Source organism: Marmota marmota, unplaced genomic scaffold (genome assembly GCF_001458135.2).
Source record: "Marmota marmota marmota unplaced genomic scaffold, marMar, whole genome shotgun sequence".
Taxonomy (NCBI): domain Eukaryota; kingdom Metazoa; phylum Chordata; class Mammalia; order Rodentia; family Sciuridae; genus Marmota; species Marmota marmota.
This window is the reverse complement of record NW_026000242.1, coordinates 20,476,123-20,492,870: the sequence shown is the minus strand read 5'-3', so window position 1 is coordinate 20,492,870 and position 16,748 is coordinate 20,476,123. Positions and strand designations below refer to the sequence as shown.

General features: G+C 33.4%; 1 protein-coding gene across 1 annotated transcript in view; it reads left to right on the top strand.

Annotated features, from left to right (window-relative positions):
- The window catches only part of Birc2 (baculoviral IAP repeat containing 2), a 17,764-nt gene extending 1,016 nt beyond the window's left edge, over nt 1–16,748 (top strand). Inside the window, exons 2-9 of the mRNA XM_015489947.2 lie at nt 409–2,477; nt 2,587–2,686; nt 8,409–8,487; nt 9,088–9,133; nt 12,464–12,706; nt 15,380–15,634; nt 15,909–15,950; nt 16,055–16,748. Coding sequence (XP_015345433.1) covers nt 1,646–2,477; nt 2,587–2,686; nt 8,409–8,487; nt 9,088–9,133; nt 12,464–12,706; nt 15,380–15,634; nt 15,909–15,950; nt 16,055–16,248 — 1,791 coding nt within the window. The 5' untranslated portion in view covers nt 409–1,645 and the 3' untranslated portion in view covers nt 16,249–16,748. The remainder of the gene's footprint in view (nt 1–408; nt 2,478–2,586; nt 2,687–8,408; nt 8,488–9,087; nt 9,134–12,463; nt 12,707–15,379; nt 15,635–15,908; nt 15,951–16,054) is intronic.

Below are 16,748 nucleotides of genomic sequence, written 5' to 3'. Positions count from 1 at the left end.
GAAAAATAATGTCTGACTTTTTTCTGTGCTGTCACTAAACAGGTGTAGTGGTATCTCTTATTTTTCAACACTGTTCCGTTTTGTCTCCAACAAAGTGCCAGAGATATTATCTTTATGAAAAGGGAGGGAGACCAAGGACAAAATGTTTTTCTGTTAGGAAAATGTGCTTCTGTCTTTAAAATTGTACATTTAAAAAGATGTCTAGTTCATGGTGTGGGGTATATTGCATGTATCTATACAAGAGCTTTTCTAATTGGAAAGTTTTGGTGACAAATTGCTGGAATTCAGATGTATTATATAAAGCATAGATCATTCTTAGACTTTACTGAATAAATTGAAGAGTGTCTAAGTTCTATGTGCCATGCAATTATAGTTTTCTAAAATACCTTTTTTTTTTGTTCTTTTCAGATGTACAGCCCTGAAGAGTTCCCCCCTATTCATTTTTTTCCCCTGCAGAAATGAATCTCATTATGGAAAGTGCAAAGCTTTATAAAGGGATAAAGTTTGAATTTTATGGAGTGTAATTTTGTGTATGAATCACATTTTTAATATATAGTTTTCATAAAGAAAGCTAGTAAATTCTGGTACATTCTGTGTAAACATTAATTCTATTAGTAATATAGTGTTAGGCATTTGTGATAACAAAAGAGCTGTCTTGATAAATTGATTCCTCATTTATCATGACTGATACCATATCTGAATGGTCCTTAAATGAAAATCAGTTTATTTAAAATTTTTAATGCAATATAGAAAGTGTGTGTTGTGGAAATTTTATGGCTGATTTTATGGAGAAAATACCGTCAGTTGACCAGGTATAATAAAGAGAAATGCAGAGTTAAGAAGAAAGACAACGTGATACTGCAGGAAATAGAAACAAAATAGATAATGTTTAGCAAAGGTAGAGGAGTTAACAGTGAGCTTTAAACAATATTCATTTGACATCTCTTATAACAGGTGTGGGATACAATAAGGCTTTGGGTGTTGACTTCCCCAAAAGTTGTTGGCTGAAGCTAACATAACCCACTTAAGTCAATTCTGTGATAAGTTGTGTGCAGTTAGCTTTTAAATAATGTGACCGTTTGAAAATTTTAATTACTTATTTGCTAGAATAAGATGGGATTATTTTGGATTTCACAGTAAAGTGCTTGTAAAGGGGAAAAAAGCCTAAATTTAACTTTACTTTTGTGGCATAAACAGTAATTGTCCTTATATCTAGACTTTATAGCTTGTAACCAAAAGCAAATTAAAAAACATAATTTATGTATTCTATAGTTACTTAGAATTTTGAGAATATAAACTTCTTTGAAAAATAGTTTTAATACCTTTAGAAGTGTGTAAACTTTTTTCAGGCCTTTAAGTCAGTTATTATACCAAATTGTGAGCAAAAAGCGTGGTTACTTAAAAGTGTTAATAGAATCCCAAAGTACTCATAAGTATCTTGGTAATTTAGGAGAAATATAAATCTAGTAAAAGAAGTTATGGTGGTTCAACTAAATAGAAGTCTTTGATTTCTTTTTGTGGTAAAAAGTGACAAGAAATTGTATGTGAAAGTTTTAGTCATCAAAAAGTACTTCTTTCTACTCATGCACAAAACTACCTCCAAAGAGTTATCCAAGATCCCTTGCATCAAAAAATAAGGAGTATAATGGAAGACAGCACAATCTTGTCAAATTGGACAAATAACAACAAACAAACAATGAAGTATGATTTTTCATGTGAGCTCTACAGAATGTCTACATATTCAACTTTCCCCATCGGTGTTCCTGTTTCAGAAAGGAGTCTTGCTCGTGCTGGTTTTTATTACACTGGCGTGAATGACAAAGTTAGATGTTTCTCTTGTGGCCTGATGCTGGATAATTGGAAACAAGGAGACAGTCCTATTGAAAAGCATAAACAGCTATATCCTAGCTGCAGCTTTATTCAGAATCTGGTTTCAGCTAGTCTGCAAGCCACCTCTAAGAATACCTCTCCATTGAGAAACCATTTTGCACATTCATTATCTCCTAGTTTGGAACGGAGTGGCTCATTCAGCGATTCTGTTTCCTGCCTTTCACCGAATCCTCTTAATTCTAGAGCTGTGGAAGACTTCTCTCCTTTGAGGACTAACCCCTATAGATATGCAATGAGTACTGAAGAAGCCAGATTTCTTACTTATAATATGTGGCCCTTAACCTTTTTGTCACCATTGGAATTGGCGAGAGCTGGCTTTTACTATGTAGGACCTGGAGATAGGGTAGCCTGCTTTGCCTGTGGCGGGAAGCTAAGTAACTGGGAACCAAAGGATGATGCTATGTCAGAACACAGGAGACATTTTCCCAACTGTCCGTTTTTGGAAAATTCTCTAGAAACACTGAGGTTTAGTATTTCAAATCTGAGCATGCAGACACACACAGCTCGAATGAGAACATTTATGTACTGGCCAGCTAGTGTTCCAGTTCAGCCTGAGCAGCTTGCGAGTGCTGGATTTTATTACGTGGGTAAGAAAAAAATAGCTATATGCTTTTCTAATTTTTTTCCCCTAATTTGTTTTTACTTATGTGTTAGAACATGTGTATAGTCGATTTTTGGTCCTTTTTTTCCATTTAGATCGCAATGATGATGTCAAATGCTTTTGTTGTGATGGTGGCTTGAGATGTTGGGAATCTGGAGATGATCCATGGGTAGAACATGCCAAATGGTTTCCAAGGTAATATATATATATATTTTTTCCTCCCTTTTCATTGCTGGGATACAGGGTCCTTGAACATGCTAGGTTTACACTCTTACCACTGAGCGTTAGCCCAAGTTTCTGTCAATGTGTTTTGAATATGCATTCCTACATAAAACTCGGGGCTTGATTAAGTTTACTTTTATATATAACAAAGCCTCATCATGGGTGATTAGTCTTTCAAAAGACCAAATTAAAATGTTTAATCTTTTTTTGTACTTTTCTTCTTTAGTAAGAAGCCATGCACTCTGGATATAATTTAACTTATTTTTGTGACTCATTTGATAGAGCACGAGCGAGCTACAGTGACATACTTCCTTTAGCTATGCTTACTGTCCATAGTTACTACCCAGGAGTCTATTCAGATTATTAAACAAATGGATTAATCCACTTACGAGGTCAGAACTCTCATAATCCCAGTTTTTTGCCTTTGAACATGCCTAACATGAATTTTGGGGGACCTTTCATCCAAATCACAACAGTACTCCTTATATACTGACACCTCATTATCTCCTACTCCTGCCAGTTACCTGCTGGCAACTTCTTTCTGTCTTTATAAATTTGACTATTCTAGGTACCACCTGTAAGTGGAATCATGTGATATAGATAATGTTTTCACCTGTGAATGCGTTTCACACTAATGAAGAATATCTTGCAACATTTCAGCAAATTATCCTTTTTGTCATTTTTGTCTGATACCTGATGAAAAAGAAGTTGAGGGCTGTACATATAGCTCAGTGGTGGAACTCTTGCCTAGCATGCTCAAGGCCCTGGATAGTCTGCCATGGTACCAAAAAAAGAAAGAAATATTTGATTATGCATCAGTACATTGTTAAAAATTGTACTTTGTATCATCACTATTCATTATATATGATGTAAATTTTGATTTTTTTACTCTGAAAAATGATAGTTAAAATTATAATGTAAGACAAAACACTTTAATTTGAAATTTACTGATATTACAATATCAAAAATTGCTTTCAAATTTCAGTGTTTGAATTGCTACATTTTGTGCTTTGTAAAGCAAAACGAAATTCTTAAATTTGTATATTGTGTTTAGTTTTAAATGGCTAGCAAAGGAGAAGACTTGGGAGTGCTTTTTGGTAAATACTTTCCTGAAAACAACAGGTTTTAGTTGTGAATAATCTTTACTCTCAGTAAATGAAAAACCACAATGGATAATTATTATCACTGTGGTTTAGCACAGTTCACTTACTCATTTGTCAAATATTTAGGTACTGTTTAGAACTATTTTAGATGCCAGAGATGTATCAGACAAATTTCTACCTTCATGGAGTTTATTGGAGAAGGGAGAAATATGGGGCAGCAGGGTTTATTATACTTCATGTCTTTAACTATTAGAAATATACAGTAATCAGTTCAACAGTAAAAATAAAGTTATATGAAGGTCAGGCATATAAGACAACTAGCTGTGTCGTCTACGTGATGAACTTGAATCTTTAGTGTGTTTATATGTTCTCTACTAACTTCTAGTGTGTGGCTAATACTTTTCAGAGTATTCCGTTTTAAAGGGGAAGGAAATTTTTGTTTATTTTTAAAAAAGGTTTGTTGAGTTGTAATTTACATATAGTTCACTTTATGAGTTTTAATGCACTGAGCCATATAATTAGTACTGCAGTTAGAACATATAGAACATTTCCATCAACCCATAAATTTGCTGAGTAGAACTTCAGTGTTCTCATGAACAGATTTTTGATTATTGACTTAATCTCTTTACTAGTTATAGATGCATTCACATTTCTACTTCATGATTTTAATCATGGTAGGTTATAGTTTCTAGAAATTTGCCCATTTCTTGATTGTCCAGTTTTTTGTTGTATAGCAGTTCATAGCAGTTTCTTATGAGTTTTTATGTTTCTGTGATAGCAGTTGTGATGTCTCCTCTTTCTGATTTTGTTTGGGTCGTCTCTCTTTTTTTCTTAGTTTAGCTAAAGCTTTGTTGATTTTGTTTATCTTCTCAAAACACCCATCTTTTGTTTTCTATTATTTTTAAAATAGTCTGTTTATTTTTATTCTGATCTTTTTTATCTCCTTTCATCTGTTAATTTTGATCTGATTCTTTTTCTAGTTCTTCGAGATACAGGGTTAAGTGTTGTTTTTTTTTTTAATATGGGTATTTATTTTAGAACTGCTTTTTTAGTGAATCCTATGAATTTTGGTATGTTATATTTGAATTTTTGTTTTTGTCAAGATTTAAAATTTTTTTCCATTTCTTCTTTGATCCATTGGTTGTTGAGGTACAAAGTGTACTGGCTTTTGTCCTCTTATTGATTATTTCATACTAGTATGATCTGTAAAGATACTTGAAATGATTTTAGTCATCTTGAATTTGTTGTGACTTGTTTTGTAATCTAACTTATGATCTGTCCTGGAGAATTTTCTTTGTGTGGTTGAGAAGAATGTAGATTCTTTTGCTGTTGGGTGAAGCCCTCTGTATGTCTATTTGGTTCTGTTTGGTCTGATGTGTAGTTCAAGTCCAACATTTGCTTACTGATTTTTCTCTCTGGAGGATCTATCCATTTTTGCGAGTATGGTATTAAAATCTCCTACTGTTGTTATATTGGTATCTATTTCTGTTAAGACCTTTGTCTCATGTTACAGTTTAAATATAACTATCCCTGCTTTCTTTTGATTTTTATTTGCATAGAATTTTTTTTCTACCTTTACTTCCAAATTGTGTGTTCTTACAGGTAAACTGAGTCTGTTGTAGATTTTTATCCACTCAGCTACTGTGTGTGTTTCGATTGAAGATTTTAATCCATTTACATTTAAACTAATTGTCAGTATGTAAGGACTTACTATTGCCATTTTGCTAATTGTTCTCTGACTGGTAGTTCTTTTATTTCTCTGTTGCTGTCTTTCTTTGTGATTTGATGATATTCCACGTGTGCTTTGTTTTCTAACTCTGCATCTTTTGTTACCAACTGTAGGTTTTTGCCTTGTGGTTGCTGTGAGACGAGACTTATGTAGAACATGTTATAAACATAACAGTCTATTATAAACCAACAGTTTAATTTCAGTTGCATACAAAAATTCTCCCCTTTTGCTCTACCTCCTCCCCCTTAACGTTTTATGGTTTTGATAGTATTACATCTTTCTTTATTACATATCCATTAACAAGCTATTGTAGCTATAGTTATTTATATATACATATATGTTTATTTATATAAATAACTTTGGGCTTTGTGCTTGCTGGGCAAGCACTCTATCACAGCCATACTCCCAGCCCCTTTTTTCTTTTTGACCGTTATATATTAAAGTGACTTATATATAGTCATTACACATTTTGAGTATTCAGAATTTTATTGCATTATTTATCTTTTTTTAATATATATATTTTTAGTTGTAGGTGGACACAATATCTTTATTTTATTGATTTATTTTTATGTGGTGCTGAGGCTTGAACTCAGTGCCTCACCCATGTGGGACAAGCACTCTACCACTGAGCTACAACCCAGCCCTGCATATTTATCTTTACCAGTAAATTTTAAACTTTCATGTGCTTACACGTTACTAATTAGTATCCTTTTATTTCTGCTTGAACTCTTGGACATTTCTTAAACCATTGGTTTTGTTTTGTTTTGCCTTTTTTTCCTCCCTCTCTATTTTTTGTGGTGCTGGTCATCAAACCCACAGCCTCATGCATGCTAAGTACATTACCTATAATTGAACTATATCCTTAACCCTCTAGTATTCCTTGTAAGGCAGATTTAGTGGTATGAATTCCCTCAGCTTTTTTGTCTGGTAAATTGTATGTCTCTTTCATGTTTTTGAAACAGACATTTGCCAGGTAAAGTCTTGATTTGTAAGTTTTTATTTCCAAACACTTTAAATATATCCTTGAACTCTTTCTTGACCTTCAGAGTTTCTGCTTAGAAATCTGCTGGTAGCCTTTTGGGGTTCCCTTGTATGAAATGCCTATCTGTTCCCTTGCTGCTTTTAAAATCCTCTCTTTTAGCTTGACATGGTGGCATTCCCCTATAGTTCCAGGTGTTGGAGGCTGAGGCAGGAGAATTGCTTGAGTCCAGGAGTTCAAGGCCAGCCTGGGCAACATAGTAAGATCTCACCTCTACCAAAAAAACAGTTCTCACTTCATTTTTGATTTTTGACAGTTTATTTTAACATGCCCCAGTCCTCTTTGGGTAGAATGTGTATGGGGACTTCTGAACTCCCTGTGCCTGGACATCCATCTGTCTCCCTAGATTTGGGAAGTTTTCAGCTCTTCTCTAATCTTTTTGCCCATTTTGCTTTGAACTTGTGATCCCCCTTCCTCAGCCTCCTGAGCCATTGGTATAACAGGCGTGCGCCACTGCACCCATCCTCATTTTTTTTTTTAATTATAACTTTTTTTAGTGGGGAGTAGCCTTGCATGTGTCCTGTGTGTTTTTTTGTTTGTTTGTTTTTGTTTTAATTTTTTTTCTTAGTTGGATTGGCCACAATACCTTTATTTTATTTATTTATTTTTATGTGGTGCTGAGGATTGAACCCAGTACCTCACACATGCTAGGCAAGTGCTCTACCGCTGAACCACAACCCCAGCCCCATGTCCTGTGTGTTTATTGGCACAATTAACTCTTGTAGACTTTCTGTACTGATTTTGTTGAGGAAATATCTTTATCTAGGGTGAGTGTGATAGCTTTGACTCTGTAGGATGCCTAGTGGCATAGTCTCTATATGACTCTGTTAGCTGAAGTCATTATGAGTGAGGAGTGAAAGGATCCTGTATCCAAGGAAGCAGCAAGGGTTGTTTGGGTCTTTGGTGGCAAAGTTGCTGGAGACTGGATTTCTTTTTCTCATGGGAAGTATCATGGCCAGTAGCATCTCTCTTGGCACCAATTCTACTCTCTTGGGCAGATTAAAATAATAAAACCTTTTCATTTATTTAACAGTGGCTTTTGAAGAGCAGATGCTTTTAATTTTGTTGGTGTCATTTTTTCAATTTGTTTCTTATGGATTATGTTTTTGATCTTTTATTAATTTTTTTTCTTTTTTTTCATGCTGGGGTTTTTCTGTTTTCTACTAGAAGTTTTATTGTTTTAGGTCTTTCATTTAGAAACTTGATCTATTTTTAGTTTATTTTTGCATATTATATGAGCATCAGTCAAAGTAGGGTTTTTTGGCATATGGATATCCAGTTATTTAACACCATTTGTTTAAAAAAGAAATAGAATGGTAGTAGATGTTAAATGAACTGCTTCCTGGAACAACTTTGAGAAGCTGTAGTAATTTAAAGACAAGTGTTTGAGAAACACAGTGTATGTAGATGAAAATATTTGATTTTATGTTTTCCAGAGGGAATATGGTAGATTGTGCCTCAAATATAATTGAAGAGTAAACGTTATCGAAAGTTTAGCAGTTAATATAATATGAAAGATAAAATTTTAGGAATACTGATTTACAATTTCTGTAATACTGTTAAGCTTGATAAGTAAGTTGTGTTTAACAGTTTTTCAGCTTATGCTCCTTTCTAGGTTGATATCTCTGGTGTGTTAATTGAATGATAGAAAATATCAGAATATATCACATATTAAGAATTGTGTATGTTTTATGATAATATTGTTTCTTTAAATGTTTTTGCTATGAGTTGTTACCAAATAGGTTTGAAAGCTACTTTTCTAGAATAATCAGATTATGCTTTTGGTATGAAACAATATTTAAACATATTTTTCTTATGTTTTAGGTGTGAGTTCTTGATACGAATGAAAGGGCAAGAGTTTGTTGATGAGATTCAAGCTAGATATCCTCATCTTCTTGAACAGGTAGATATATTTCTAAAATTAATAACATTGAATTCTGCTATGTGATAATTACAGAAATATTAGAAGTGATATTTACTTCTATTTGCTTATTAATTCTAGTTACATAGTTTATGTCTGTACTAATAACACCTGGTATTTAATTTTGTTACCAATGTGTTTGTTCAGGGCTCTTTAAAAAATATTGTTTTTAGTTTTTTTTTTAAATTTTCATCCTACCACTGAATAAATTTGCAATGGGGTTGAAGAAGGATTTTAGTGGCTTTATTTTTTTCCAGGAAATAAACAGAAAAATAACTTGTTAGAGGTTGAGATCTTTTGATAGTAATCCAGTTCAAACCTTACGGTCCAAATAGAATGAGAAAACATTACTATATCTTCTTACTCCTGAAGTGGGAAAAATACTTGAATTCTAATTTGGAATTGAGTGAAGTTTAAGGAAGGATACATAATTATGGTAAAACAAAGCAAAGTGAAGTATGTGAATTACCTGGTTTTCAAAAGAGCATATACATTTATTTAAAGTAAACTTATTGTAGTGCTACTGTTCAGATTGTTTTGAGATTACTGATTTTACCTTTTAACTTTTCTCCTGTTTCATAGCTGTTGTCAACTTCAGATACTACTGGAGAAGAAAATGCTGAACCAAGTATGTGTGAAAGCATTTCATATATAGAATGAGAATGTTTATAAGAATGTTAGGAATGAAAATATGTTTTAAAAAGAAAAGAACAAGGGGATGTTTCTGAAGCCGCAGGGAAAAATGCTGGGAAATTAACAAATATTATGTACATACTAAGATTCATGACATATTAAAGGATTATAGAAAGTTTTCCAGTATTTAAAGTACTGATAATTCCAACTGGGAGACAAGACACATGCAAACAACAACAATAAAAAACAGCTCAAAGCAAGGTCAAGTGAGAGGTACAGATATGTCCTCGGAAGAGGAAAAGATTGTTGTGACTACCATGATTTAGAAATGGCCCAGTTTACATTTGAAGTAAGAATCAAGTTAGATGTTAGGTATTAAAGTCAGATATATAATATTTCAGTGCAAGGATATCTTTGAATTAGAACTTAATTTTAGCCATATCTGTTAGTATTTAAATGTATATATGTACATACATTATGTGTCCAAAATTATTAAAATAGTATACCGTTTTATGTACTACTCACATCTGCAAAGGGGTGCACTCTGTTCTTCGCACAACATTTCAAGGGGAATTTGCAGATTTGTAACTGAAACAGAGAAAAGTGACCAAGATATGTGAGTACTAGAAACTGACTTAGAAGGACTAGATAAAGGATTAGGTAACATTTGAACAGAAAGAGTATCTTGGTACATGGTAACTGTCTCCTGTAATGGAGCTGGGAGAGATCAGATAAGTCATGGTACTCATTGTTATTTAAAATTTGTAAACACAGCTGTCAAGTGGACTGCCCTGCAATCTTGCTGCAGTTCCCTAATAAAAATCACTTTGCCAGTCTTCAAAATGGCTATCTCACAAACAGAGCCACCAATCTACATTATATATCTATATTTTTCTTTCTGTTCTTCTATAAAATATGAATTGTTCTTGTCCTTAATCTAAGACTGACCCTTTTCCTTATTCTCTGGATTCTTCCCCCTTCCTACCAGTACTGGGGGATTGAACCCAGGGTACTTTTACCACTACGCTGCATTCCCCAGCCCTTTTTATTTTTTATTTTGAGACAGGGCCTCACTAAATTGCTAAGGCTGGCCTTAAACTTGCAATCCTCTTGCCTCGGCTTCTCGTGTCACTGGGCTTACAGACATGCACCACTGTGCTGGCCTCATTCTCTGGATTCTGTTATGATGTTGCTTTGGTAGTGATTTGCCTTTGTCATAATCACAGAGAACTGCTGTTAGCAAGTTATGATCTGTTAGTTAGCTTTTGATGTAGTTGAATGCTTTATCCTATTTTTTTCCTTCCTGTTTTTGTTTTTGCATCCTGCTGCCCCTTGTAACATTCCACATACTCTGCCCACATAGCAGGACCTAAGCCTGTATCCGCCCTGTGCCTGTGCTTTGCCCTCCTTAACATATCCTCTTTCTTAGCTTCCTTGATATTAGACTCTTGGTTTTCTCCTATTTTCTTCATTGATCATGAACAGTTTTCTTTGCTGCTTGCTTTTTCTCATTTCTAAATGACATAGTACCCTTCCTGTTTAGCCCCAATTTCTTTCTTTTTCCTAGCTCCAGCCTATAATGTTCAACCATCTGTTTAAATTGCAAAAATACTTCCCATCTTATAAGGTGTATCAGAGTTAATATTGCAAAGCAAACATTTCTCCTCATCCTTTATTCCTCAGATTTGCTTCTTTTCTGGTCTTCCCCATCTCAGTTAATTGTACTTAATGGTATTTGCTAAGGTTAAAAGTTCTTAGTTTGTGTATTTAATCTATTAGGAGTCCTTATTTCTGTCTTCACAACATATTCCAAATATGACTGCTTTGTAACCATCTCTGCCACTATCAACCTAATCCATAATATCATCATCTGTCATAATATTTTAATAGTTTTTCCTGTTATTCATTTTACCTTATTTTCCACAAAGCAACCAGAGTCACTTTTTGAAAACAAAACAATTTTATCAATCCTCAGCTTAAAGCCCTCCTAGAATATTCTAACAAACTTAGAAAAAAAACAAAAGCTAAATTTCTTATGGGCCTCTATATCATCTGGGCATTGTCCTCTGTGATCTTCTACCACCTTCCCTTTCTTGACCATGTCAAGCTTTTCCCTTGTTTTAAGGCTTTTGCACTTGATTCTGTTGAGAGACTTCTTTTCAGGTATTCCAGTAGCTCACTCTTTCCTATCATTCAGGTCTTTGGTTTTGTTTTTATGGTGCTGGGGATCAAGTCTTTGTTTTGAAGTGTTTTCTTCAGATAGGGATTCCATATGGATTTGAACAAAGTTGTTCAGAATGCTTTTTTGACAATGTATGTTTTATGTTTATTGGAACAATTTTCCAGCAGATGGCAGTAAAGTTTCTTTAAGAAGTATGGCTGTAATTTCACAAAATGCCATATGAACTAGCATTTACCCTGTTACCAGAAAATGCTTCCCCAACTACCCTCTCTAAATGGCCTCCTGCCTCCTACTTTCTTTTTTAATCACTTATTTTTTTTCTTTCAGAGAATCTGTTTCTATATAAAACCATATTACTTGCTTACTATTTTAACCACATTTTTTATTACTACTTTACATACATTTTTGGGTGAACCAGTCTTCTATTTTATTATACTTTTTCATTTTATATTATTTGGTTCCAGCTATCCACAAGCTGGATAGTTTCTTTTCATTCTTCCTATGAATACTCTTTTTTTTTTTGGTGGGGGGATGCTTAGGGTTGAATGCAGGGCCTCATGCATACTTGGCAAGTGCCTGGAGATAATTTTTCACTTTTGTTTTTATAGCATATTGTTTTCCAAAAATGAATATATATGAGAATCATTTGGGTGAATTTTTAAACCGTAAAATTCCTTTCTCAGGTATGGTGGCAGAGGCCTGTAATCCCAGTGACTCAGAAGGCTGAAGCAGGAGGATTGCAAATTTGAGGCCAACCTGAGCAACTTAACCAGACCCTCTCTCAAATAAAAAAGGGCTGGGGGTGTGATAAAGTGGTAGAGCACCCCTGGATTCAATCCTCCATACTGGAAGAAAACAAAAAAGAAAAATTCAAATTCTTCAGCCTTTTTTCCTAGAGAGTCCTTCATTAAATAGGTCTAGGTTGTAGTCTGGTAAGTGGTATTTTTAAAAGGTATACCATATTAATTAGCCATTATCGAGTTCAGATTTTTAATAGAGTTATAGGTAAATTGATGCATATAATTCATCTTCCTGACCAGGATGTGAGAATAAAGGTTATGTCATAGTCATTTTTTCCCCCATAGTTTATGGAATTTAATACCTTATGTGGAATTTAATATTAGCAAATGTCTTTTCTAATAGTTGTTCATTTGGGACCTGGAGAAAGTTCTTCAGAAGATGCAGTCATGATGAATACACCTGTGGTTAAATCTGCTTTGGAAATGGGCTTTAGTAGAAGTCTGGTAAAACAGACAGTTCAAAGTAAAATCCTAACCACTGGAGAGAATTATAAAACAGTTAATGATATTGTATCAGCACTTCTTGATGCTGAAGATGAAAGAAGAGAAGAGGAGAAGGAAAGACAAGCTGAAGAAATGGCATCAGGTATTTTGGAATGTTAATTATCTACATTATTTTTCAGTGAAGTTACTGTCTCATGTTGCAGGACAGCATCCTTTTCTCGTACCCACTTACTGCTGGTAACAATTCTTAGGCGTTTCTAAACTATATCTTCTCTACTACCTCTCTCAGTTGCTTCTACTTGAGAACCACTGACTATGGCATTTTTCTGTATGATTATTTCCTGTTAAGATTCTCTAAGTTATACTAATCAGAATTTTTAACAAAAGCTCTTTTCTTGAGCAATATTACATTTCTTCTTCATACATAACAAATTTTAATCATTTTTAAAGGCAAGATTTTAAAATTGGCTGCAGATATTACTTCTACTTTTAAAAAAAGTTCCTTCAAATAATATTCTTAACATATTTTTCTCACCAACCCTTGTTTAAGAGATCCTTTTATACACATAAAAGGATCTCCTAAACAAGGGAACTTAGAATGAAATCCTAGGGTTTAATGAGAACCTTCTGCCCAACCCGAGGATGGTATGGAACTGATTTTGGTATTCATCTAGATTGTTTTAAGTCTCAGCCTCTCAGAACAAGTAATCATATATTCCTTAAACCAGTATTTGTTGCATATAAACATCAGTGCTAATATTGTGCTAATCTTGGTGATTGTTCTCAAGGAGCATGTAGATTAGCTGGGAAGAATCATATGCAAACGACAGGATGAAAGAGCTAACAAAGATAAATGTTGCATAATGTAGTTTAAATTACAGTATTGGGTTGTAAGAGACTGTTCTTTTTAAGCTTGTAAAGTAGTTAGGAATAATTTAAGACACCCTTATTGTGTGGCCATGGAGCAAAATGTTTAAGACCCGTGGATTGAAATAGATTTGTGTTTAAATTCTGGCTTTTTTTTTCAGTTACTAAGTTAGCAGTTCGTTCAGCTGTAAGTCAGCTTTCTGATCTGTAAAATATGGACAGTAATAGTACCTATCCCGCAGAGGTACTGTAGGAATTAAATGAGATATTTCTAGTAAAATACTTGAGCACAGTGCCTGGCACATAAAATTTCTTTTCTGTTAATTTTTTATTGTTGTTTTGGTGCTAGCAATTGAATCCACAGCTTCATGCATGCCAAACATACAACACTACCACTGAAGTACACATCCAGCCCACCTTTTAAGTATATTGATTTGGAAAGTACGAGTGGCTGGTAAAAGAAAGGATCTGAGGAAAGTGAAAAGATTTAAGGATTATAAAGCAGTTAAGCTCATGTAGAATTACTGTTGTCAGTGTACTTACCTTAATTTTGTGTCTCCAACTTTGTGTATGTTTCAGAATAGTCTTGAATTATGGATATGGGAAGGTTTATATGTGAAAGGTCAAATAAGGAACGGGGTAAAGAGCTAAGTGTGCTAATCAGAGAACATCATTGGAATAACCTAACTGATCTGTAGATTGGAATGGGAAATAAACAAAACCAAGAGCTAGCTCTTGTGCTAGTAGAATTGGTAATGATGTGGGGATTTTGAAAAAATAAAGAACAAATTTGTTAGCAGTGAGGCACAGGTTGTGGTCAGAGAAGGAAATTTCATATTTTTAAAATGAATAGAGCTGTTCATTTCTAGAAAGGTGTAAATGGGGAAGGAAACTGGACTTCTCTTTTTATAATTTATTTCTAATGAGATTTATACCTTATAGCAGTGTACTTTAAAAAAATGTTTTAAGTCTGAAAATAAGCAGCTTTATAGTGATTGGGGCTCCAAAAGGGAGAATTATGAATAATACCATAGCAACTTATATTCCATAATAGTAAATTACTTATGAAATTTTATGTGATTTGAGATTAAAGGAGAAACATTTGCTTTTTAATAAAATCAAGCTTGATTCATATGTAATTTATTTAAAAATTGCTATAAATGTAGACAGTTTATTTTAAAAAAAAAAGAACAGCCAACTATGTGCCAGATATTGTACTAAATTCTTTTTGTACATTAATCCTCAAAACTCCAATAGACTGTTATTTGTATTTTACAGATAAGGAAATTGATTGAGGTATATGGATGGAGATGTTAAGAGAACTTGGCCAGTAAGTTGCCAAGCTTGCATGGGAACCTAAGTCTTATCTTGACTTTGTAGCTGAAGCTCTGCAAAATTATAGTTCTGCTTTCTGAGTATAAGATGTTTAAAAGAACCACTGGTCTAAGACACCTGGTTTTGCAGCTTATTCTGGACAAGCCACTCATTCTTTTCTGAGTCTTTTTCTCTATCTGAAAATGGAAGGCAGTAATACTTGCCTTGTTTGATTGTTAGGGTATATGTGTCAGATGAAACAATTGATATGCAAATGCTTAAAAAAAGTAAAGTGATATAATGTAAATAGAAGTATTAGTGATTCCATGGTGAGACAAATTCAGAGGTGAGAAACATTTACTACCTTTATATTCGCTGCTTACTGTCAACAGAATAAAGAAAACGGGGTTCTAATATGTGTTAGTATCTCAACTTTAAAATTATAGAAATAGAGACCGTTATTTTCTCTATTGTTTTATAATCTTCTGGAAGTTTTCCAAATGACAGACTTTAGAATGCAAATAAGTCATTTTGTTCTTTTTCAAGCCCTGTTCAGTAGAGTTAGTTGTTAATGACTATATGATTGTAGTGGAGGAGTTTAATGGATTTTTTTTCTTTCTTTTTTTAAATAAAGATGATTTGTCATTAATACGGAAGAATAGAATGGCTCTTTTTCAACAGTTGACATGTGTCCTTCCTATCTTGGATAATCTTTTAAAGGCCAATGTAATTAATAAACAGGAACATGATATTATTAAACAAAAAACACAGATACCTTTACAAGCAAGAGAACTGATTGATACCATTTTAGTTAAAGGAAATGCTGCAGCCAACATCTTCAAAAACTGTCTAAAGGAAATTGACTCTACATTATATGAGAACTTATTTGGTGAGTTTGTTGGGAAAATCATTTTAAGAAATCCTTAGCATTATGTTAATGTTTCTGACAAGCAGAATAAATCCAATTAAAATATTTAACTTCTGCACCAAAGGTGGTGTCTTTTATTGTCCAAGTAATATACCTAAATGTAATAGTTCTTGATAATATATAGCTTTCTGTAATGATATTTGTATCGTTCATTGGATAGTATGTGAAAAAAAATTAAACAGTTTTGTATTTACCTTCATAGAATGATGATTTTTGTATGCTTTTCTTTCCTCAGTGGGAAAGAATATGAAGTATATTCCAACAGAAGATGTTTCAGGTAAAATAGATTTAAGACTTAAAACCAATGTGAAATATTAACCTTTTTTTTGTATCAGATGTAAAGTGAAAACTGAATTTCACTAAAGTTCTTTTTGTTATTAGGTCTGTCGCTAGAAGAACAGTTGAGGAGATTACAAGAAGAAAGAACCTGCAAAGTGTGTATGGACAAAGAAGTTTCTATTGTGTTCATTCCTTGTGGTCATCTGGTAGTATGCCAGGAGTGTGCCCCATCTCTAAGAAAATGTCCTATTTGCAGGGGTATAATCAAGGGTACTGTTCGAACATTTCTCTCATAAAAGAATAGGCTATATTTTAGTCTTTACCAAAAAGCCTTTAAGCTGTTGTTGAACATTGCAAGCCATCTAAAATTAAAACAAGGAATGTTTGGTTCTTTATTTAGTAACATTTATGTTCTATTCTATTTAGGTATGAATAATCTTATTTCAAAAAGAGATAGTATTGTATATTTAATCTTAATCCGTTTAGTTGTAAGAGAAGACTTGTTTTTCATGAACTAAATCAGTATGTAAGTGTGAACACAGGAAGAATTAAAGGAGTAGTGTCAGTGTTATGGGTCATTTCAGGAGTTACTGGATTTGGTATTTATGAAAGCTTTGAGTACTACATTACAGTATAGTTGAAAAACTGTAAATTAGTAACACTGGAATTCATCAGAGTTGTTAACAGATTCTTTGGTGCTTTTCACTTGTTTTGTTAAGTAAGGATTTTTCTGTTACTGATAAACAATATTTCCCCTAACCTGTGAGAAACAATAAAATGCTTTATGATTATTGTA